Source organism: Schistocerca nitens, chromosome 1 (assembly GCF_023898315.1).
Source record: "Schistocerca nitens isolate TAMUIC-IGC-003100 chromosome 1, iqSchNite1.1, whole genome shotgun sequence".
NCBI lineage: Eukaryota > Metazoa > Arthropoda > Insecta > Orthoptera > Acrididae > Schistocerca > Schistocerca nitens.
The window spans coordinates 1135972890-1135981602 of NC_064614.1; the positions used below are offsets into that span (position 1 = coordinate 1135972890).

General features: G+C 40.7%; 1 protein-coding gene across 1 annotated transcript; it reads left to right on the forward strand.

The window, feature by feature from the left end:
- Positions 1-5750: 5750 nt before the first annotated feature.
- On the forward strand, positions 5751-7238 carry LOC126232518 (cingulin-like). The gene has a single exon (XM_049942796.1). It carries the CDS (start codon positions 5751-5753, stop codon positions 7236-7238), a length of 1488 nt encoding a protein of 495 aa, XP_049798753.1.
- Positions 7239-8713: the final 1475 nt, after the last annotated feature.

An 8713-nucleotide genomic window follows, 5' to 3' on the forward strand; every position in this document is an offset into this window, starting at 1 on the left:
TACGCCTTTGAATGGCATTCAAAATTATACACAATAAACGAGATGCATCAAATGTTTCTCTAATCTCTTTTATTTCTTACTTTCGGATAAATCATTTCATAGAAAATTTGACCGATTTCTTTTTTCAAATTCTTTTTATTCAGTTAGTGTATTGAATACAACAGAAAACATAGAGAAATTAATCATCAACAAAATGTTATCTCACATTATTTAAAACAGTCTGACATATTTTCATGTAGTTTACCGATTCCACCACTGTGAAAACCTACTGCTTCTGAGTTAAGAGTGTCATCAAATCATATTTGAATTGCATTCATCTATAGAGAAATTTTCTTGATGGTCGTTTCATAAGAAGTAGGAAAGATAAACATTTGAGGGCAGAACGTGAGAGTAGTGAGTGGGTGTGAGGTGACTTCACAATCAGGCTCCTGGGTAGGTTTCTTTGTGAAATTAGCAGAGTGCAGGAGGGCGTTATCCTGCAATAGCAACATCTGAAGCAGTTTTATTGGTTGTTTAACATCACGACTGAAAGGTTTCTCAGTTGTTGGTAACAAATGCCAGCTGCAAAGAACACAACATGCAGTGTGAAGCATTATCATAAAAATCGCCCGGCACGACACTTATCAGTGCGACATTCGTGTTTTCACTGCTGTGATACGACGAGCAACAGGGCAATAGGAATCATTTTCCTGCCTCAGCTGCTATTATAAGCCCTCTACTGAGTAGGACGTTCTTCTGACTTATCATTATTTACAACTCAAAAACTGAAAAAGAGCAGGGAGTATAGGGTGCACCGATGTAGAGCTATAAATATTTAATATACTTTGGCTGAGTTCTCTCACGAGCTCTCTCGACACGAACACAAATTCAACGAATTCTACAGAAAAAGACCAGACAGTTTCCACTTCTTGAAGCAACTAGTACCAGCTACTCTGACAAATCAGGACACAAATTTTCTACTTGCTACTCCTCCTGCTGAGAAGCTAGTCGTTATAATAAAGTAAGCTGCACAATTGTTGAATGACACTAAAACACCCACTATGAAAAGTTTATTTTTCGTATGACCACCTAGTACGGTACTTTATTCAATGTGCTACATATATAGATAATTGCTACAAATTAATAAATCTACTATAGTATTTATATGAGTATCGAATTTCGAAAAGTGGTATATGATTCAACATGAAGAGTATTCAGAAGAACATTGCTGGATTTTAAGTGAGATTGGTCACCATCATTGGTGCAACAGTGAGTGGTGAATTCTGCATGGCGGTAGACAATGTGTACGAAGAAATTGAAGAACTCTGCAATAATAAGGAAAGTCTCGCTGTGTCTTTCTCGACTTCATCCAGCTGGTCATTCAGAAGTAACAGAAACTTATCTTTCAGGTCTCTTTTACATTTGTGACCAGTTTTCCTGAAATCAGGAGCACTGACTGTAAAAACATCCAGTGAGCATAATTAGCTGATGACTATCAGTGTCTTTTCATTAGAGTAAACTTTTTTCGTTTCCAGATTCAGCTAGTACCGACAATCAAGGAAAAGAGAAACATGAAGCAGCTCCCCGCTGTGTATAGCAGACCGTAGTAGATAGTAATAGCCTGTCGAGTGGCGCGTAAGTGCTAACCTCGTCATGGACAGCCTCCAATATATCTCAGATACTTTCTCGAAAATGGAAAGAGACTCCTGCCTCGGGCAGGATGTCCTTAGGTTAGTTAGGTTTAAGTAGTTCTAAGTTCTAGGGGACTGATGACCTCAGAAGTTAAGTCCCATAGTGCTCAGAGGCATTTGAACCATTTGGAAAGAGACATCCCCAACTTTGATTTCATACAGACTCACTATATGCAGCGACCGCATATTGTTATAAGCAAGGATAGGAATACAGCAGTCAGTGGCAACCCCAAAGGTTCTTTATTATTCTTGCATATCCAGATTTCAGCTACAAATAGCCGTCCTCAGTGCTTTGAATGATTTATAATCCGACAAACTCCCGGAAGTACGAGTCACCAGTGGTGTACAAGCAGAAGGAAATTGAGTTCAGCTTCCTTCAGCCTGTAGACCAAAAACTCATATGGTGACAACTACTGTTGGAAATTTGTTGGATTATAACTTACTCATTGCCCTGAATCTGGATAACCAAGACCAATAAAAACAAACAGTGGGATTTCGACTGATTGCTGCATTCCTATCCTTACTTATAGGAAAGAGATAAGATTCTCCTTCCACGGTTAAAAATAGTTTGGACATGTTAGTTGTATTTCGGACGCAGCTACAGATGATATAAAATACACTAAACGTAACTGACCAGCATCTATATATTCACTGCAAACTTTTCAAAGAATATCTGGTGATTTACTTATTTGCGAAGCTTCACAATAATTATGGGGCACAGCGAAAAGAAAACTACTTTATTACTAAGCCGTGGTTTGGGTCTATAAAATGTGAAAAAAATCTTTTTTTTTTTTTTTGCCACTTAATTTTCTTTGAATCGAATGAGAAGAGAAAGTCCACACAGCGGAGAACACATGCGAATTTAAAAACTTGTACTTTAAAATTTTTAACCAAAAATGATAGCATTACTGAGATACTAAGAAGAGAGAGTGCTGTAGCTTTGCTTCATTTACATAAAACTACTTTTTTCCAGACACATCTGATGTCTCAAAATTTAGCATAGTTGCGTGGAGCAGCCAGAACTATCTGTTTCCGGACGATACGGCACCGATTCGTGTCGGTGAGACGTATCGCTATCGTCCCAGCAGCTCCAGTGCGGGTTGGTTCTGCATAGTCTCGAATCGCACCGCTATCTCAGTATATACTGTATCGCCTCTGTGAGAACCTTGACTTACGCACAGATCTCGCTTTACGAATGTACGAACTGAACTAGTTCATAACATATTTTTTAATAACTGAACTTCCGATAATATACCAACACTTAGGATAATTTAGAACAATGTGCAAAACCAAGAAACAAATTCCGCCGATGACCCTCTACTGAGTCGACCTGTGTTTTACTAAACGTGTCCTAGGCAGACTAGACTGTTTTACAATCGATATAATCTAATGAGAGAACGCTGCAAAGATAATGTAGCTTCCCATATAGTTGTACAATGACTGTACTTTCAAAGAAGTAGTTTAAACGTATAGTAAAACTAACGTTGCTGGGAAATGAAAAGATTAAAAATATTATAGTACACGATTTCGGGCAGAATTCTTAAATTTAAAGCACTTAAGTAGCGGAGTTTTTCCTCTTTACTTCCGAAAACAATTAATTCAAAAGGAAGATGTATGTGACTTGTTAACCGTTAGTTTCAACAGGGTTTGGACGGAACTACCAGTCTTTAATTTCATACTGCTGTGACGTAACATTAAATTACTTCCTCACTGCATGAAATCTTGTACGACTGATATCGAACTTTTTAGCGGTTGCTGAACTGTTTTAAACGCACAGCCAACTACGAAACGTTGCAGTCAGTACGGACTGTGAATCAGATACTAGCAGGACCTCTTTGATCATTACTGCTAAAAACATATTATACGGACCTTAAACTCACTGATTTCTCATAACAGAGAAAATATGCTGATTCAGACTTCCTCAGTATGTAAGGGGTCCGCAGGCCCTTACTATTAAAATTTGCGCTCACACAGGTCGGTAGGGCAAATATCGAGTAGTGTGTGCAGGACGCGCGAGCTAGAGGGGATCCCCCGGAGTGCCGAGTGGACGGCTTGGGTAGATTCCCGCGAGGCGGGAATAACTGGGCGGAGAGCAGTGTGAAGTTAGAGCGTGGAGTGCCGAGGCCGGGTGTGGTAGGTTCCCGCGAGGCGGGAATAGCTGTGCAAAAAGCCAGCAGAAATTATTGCTATTTACCGGCAAAGGGAGTGGCCAACGCCGTGGTTTAACCCCTTTGTATCAATATTCGGCGGAAAAGTGAGAAAGTTTTATTATAAAGTGATTTCAGTGAGATTGAGTGCCGCTGTTATACTTCCGCGTCTACCGCGCCGGCATTACTTGGATTACAGTGACTGGATATTGCGTGTGACGATTAACAATAACTAAAGAGACCTGTGATGAGATTAGCCGTCATTAACAGTGTATTGACGAAGGCAGTGGCTGTCTCCTTATTTTTGTGCTTTGCTAAGAATAGAGGTTTTGTTTATGAAACTGTGTTTGCTGTCCTCATTACCACCGAACCATAATTATTACCATATTTGTGAGGATAGTACGGAATGTAACACCTCCTGAGCAGTCCAATCCGATTGCTAGCCCATTAGGTACACGGTCACATTAATTAATTATCTAATTTTGGGTTGCTCATCAGATCCGCCACCGAGCGGATAACTAAAACCTAGAATAAAAAGGACGTGTTACACCTTGGCTTACCGTGGACAGGACTCGGACTAATGCAATTTTCGAACGCAGTGTTACACAGTTGGCTTACCGTGAAAAGAACAAGTGCAATGTCGGACAAGAAAACAAAATTTTCAATGTGGAATCGGAACAGTGCATGAACGTTAAAATCGCGATAAGGAACAGTGTAATTTCTGAACAATACGAAGTAATAATATCGCGAGATTGTGACTAAACTGTTTTGTTGGCTATATTAAACGATATTGCATAGTGCAAATGCGAAAATCCGCGCGAAAAACTGTGAAAAGTGGACGCTAAAGAAAGACACGTGCGAACAGTAAAATAGCAAAACGAGCTAAGATTTCGTCACGAAAGTTGTTAGAAAGGTATTTTGTGGTAATATGTTGACCGAAATTGCCTTTTGAGCGGTGAAAAGCGGACGAATTCGTGTGGACCCATAAACTGGTATGCTGTCGATAACGTATTGTGGCGACGCAGTTAGGGAGTGACGTCACGCAAAGCCACGTAGCAGTCGCGCCAAAGAGCTTCGACCCGCGAGGTGATTCCACACGACCTCCTACCACACAGCGAGCGCAGTCCCGGCATCTAGCGGCAGAACTACAAACTACGTCCGCCTACAGCGCAACAGAGCGGCCGACGGGGAACTACGTCACCTCCACGCGAGCTCCAACAGCAGACCGACCACGCCCATCTGAAACGTCAAAACATCGCGACTCGCGGTAACGTCGGTTGGTGAGTGAAGACGACGAGTTAAAATAACAGTAAATTGCAGTGTGCAGTCTTCGCGATAAATAAACAGTTTTAACTGATATTTACGTTAGGGAAAATGCTAAATTGTAGTAAATTCAGAAAAGTTGCGAAACATATTTTGAAGACTAGCATGCTTATTGGTGCACACTGCATTGTATAAATGACAATTGTTTTGAGGAATTTACATTTTTAGATTTTGTGAGTGTTATGAGTATCTTGTTTAAAATATTTTTGCATAAATTATGTATGGGAAGATTGTTTTTGAAGTTAGGTTTTTGAGAGCTGTTATGTTTGATACTCAGGCATGTTGTGTCATTTTGGGAACTAAATGAAAGGGTTACCGGTAATATTTGAGTAGGTTCATGGTAATTAGGAGTGTTTTGAATTATTGGAGGTTATTTTGTACTACTTGCCTGGGCATTAAGTATAAACCAAAAATGTCTTCTGAAGATAGGCAGGTCTGTGAGGCAGTAATTGAAAGGAAAGGGGTAGGACAGAGAGACAGAGATGATTCAGGAATCAGTGAGTGTGGATTGTCATTAGGAAGCCCAGCAGCACATTCAACTAATTATCCTGAGACACCGGAACAAGCGACGAGAACTAGGCCAATTTCAGAGGATGCAGATAAGTGGTCAATGTTGATGGACCTGATAAAAGAAACTAACAAATCATTAAAGGAAGATTTACAAAAATCATTAAGGGAAGATTTACAAGCATCGGAAGAAAGGTCAGAGAAGCGTTCGCAAAAAACTAACGCATCGATAGAGAAGAGTTCACAAGAAACGAGAGAAAGGGAAGAGATATTTCGCAAATCATTAAAGGAAGATTTACAAGAAACCAAAGAAAGCCTGGAGTCATTTAAGGAAACTATAGCCCAAGAAATCCAAACGTCACAAATGAAAATAGAATATAATCTGAAGAAGGAAATACAGGAGTTACAAGAACAGTGGAAAATGGATATCAACGAGAGGGAGAATAAGCTGCAGAAGAGCATAGACCAAGTCCAGGGAGACGTGGAGAAGGTGGAAGGAAAGTTAACACAAAAGATAGAAGACGATATTGAAGAAACGAAGGCCGAGTTGGGAGAAAGAATCAACGAAGTGGAAACCAAGTGCAATTATCGCATCGCCGAAGTGACGCAGAGGCAACAACAATGCCACGAGGCGGTTAGGGGGATAGAAGATAAGCAAAACCGACTAAATGTAAATCTGCAAAATGCTATAACCATACAACGAGAAGGAGAAAAGAGGGTTGAAATGGAGGTCAAGCAGTTACAACAGGGAGTGCAGCAATTAGAAAGCAAGACAGAGGAAATTGATAGACGAATTAGCAATGCCACCTTAGCCGTTGGGGAAAGTAAGGTCATTACATTGATGAGCAATGATAATCGGTGCATCCAAAGTAATACAGGGCAGAAGTTTAGACCAAAGGGAGGGTTGCACCCAATGATATTTATGAAATGGCTAAAAGGAGTTCTCCCAGCACATCTTAAGGACTCAGACAAGATTCAATTTGCAATAGATAGGATGGAAGGTGAGGCTTTCACTTGGGGAGTCAGGAAGAAGGAAGGGACTACGAGTTATGACCAATTTGAAGAGGAATTCTTAAAGAAATACTGGTCTAAAAGCCATCAATGTGCAGCAATTGAGGACCTACTCCATCGCAAATCACTTAGTACATGGAGGGGAACGTTGAGAGAGTTTGCTGAACATTTGTGGGAACTGAACGAAACCCTGGAACAACCCCTGAGTGATGACGTAATGATATCGGCAATAAAAAGAAGATTGAATCATAGAATGCAAGAAACTATATCTGGGAGCCTGATTGAAGATAGGGAGGCGCTGATGAAGATACTGGAACAATTAGAATCTGTTCGATCACAAGGACATGATCAACCTAATGATCAAAACCAAAGGGGCGGCAATGATCCAAGGAATCATTTTAATAATTCGTCTAATTATAGAGGAAGAGGTGGCGGTTATGGATACCGGAACCGTGGTGGTGGACGGCAATGGAGAAATGACTGGAGAGGAAATGAAGAACCAAGAGATCATGAGAGAAGATGGGATAGGCGAATGAATGACACGGTGCATATAGAAGAAGAGGAGAGACCGGAAAACTGAATGACACTCCAGATGAGGTCCGATCGGGAGTGAGAGCTACGAGGACCAGAATGAACCTACTGAGACATGACGATGGTGGAGACCTCAGAGAAGATCTACTAGAGGAAAGAAGTGAGATTCCCAAAGAACCCAGGTTACCCATGATAGGAATCAAGTTATGTGGGCTGAACATCGAAGCATTAGTTGATACAGGAAGTGAAGCATGTGCAATATCCAAAAGTTTATATGAACAGATACTAAAAGCGAAGGTTAACTTGCCTAGTTTCCCAGTGAGTGGAGTGAGGATCGTGAACGCAGTAGGTGCAAAGAGTAAACCTATTAAAGAACAAGTATTAATTACATTCGAGATAGAGGAAGAAGAATATGAAGCAACATTTTTGGTAGTTACCGGATTGAACACATCGATTATTTTAGGGATAGATTGGTTAAATGAAGTTGATGCAGTAGTGAGTTTTGATGAAGGTACTATCAAAATTAAAGGAAGAAAGGGCGAAGAAAAGAGGTTGAAATTTGCTGAGGGGAACGCGATCGAAGAAGAGGAAGAATTCAGAAGAATAAATTTGTGTCAAGAAGAGGAACCCACCACGGGATACGGGGAAGAGGAACCAGGAGCAGCAGTATTGATATACCTTGAGGGATTAGCACGAGAAGACGGACATAAAGAGGACAAGATCAGAAAAAAATTGAAGGAAATGACGCACCTAGATGAGGGGGCTAAGAAGAAATTAGCTGCAGTATTATACAAGCATCATAGAGTATTTTCTCAACGGCCAGGCATCATGCAAGGAGTGGAGTGTAAATTGAAGATAAAGAACCATAAACCATTCAATATAAAACAGTATCCCATTCCCCAGGCAAAACGAAAAGCAGTAGATGAAGAAATACAGAGGATGATGGACCTTGGGGTTATCGAACGGGCCAATAGTCAATACAACAACCCCCTATTTGTTGTCGATAAGAAAGATGGGAAAGTAAGGATAGTTTTGGATGCCCGGACGGTGAACAAAATCATCGAACCAGAGAGGGACAAACCAGAAACCATAGAAGAACTGATTCAAAAATTCCGAGGAGCAAAGGTGCTAAGTAGTATCGATTTGACTGCTGGGTACTGGCAGATACCATTAGCCACAGAGTCTCGCCAGTATACAGCATTTACTTATGGAGGAAGGTGCTATCAATTTAGAGTGTTGCCATTTGGACTTAACGTATCAGTGTCTGAGTTTATAAGAGCGATGGATAAGATACTAGGTGAAGAATTACTTAAAAAAGTCACTGTCTACGTGGATGATCTCTTGATAGCAAGCGAATCATGGGAAGAGCACTTGGATAGACTGGATGCAATCTTGGCAGCTTTTGAAACCGCGGGAGTAACTGTAAACCTGGATAAGTCGGAATTTGGCAAGTCAAGGATAAAATTTCTGGGCCATATAATATCCGAGGAGGGTATCTATCCTGATCCTAGTAAATTGGAGGCT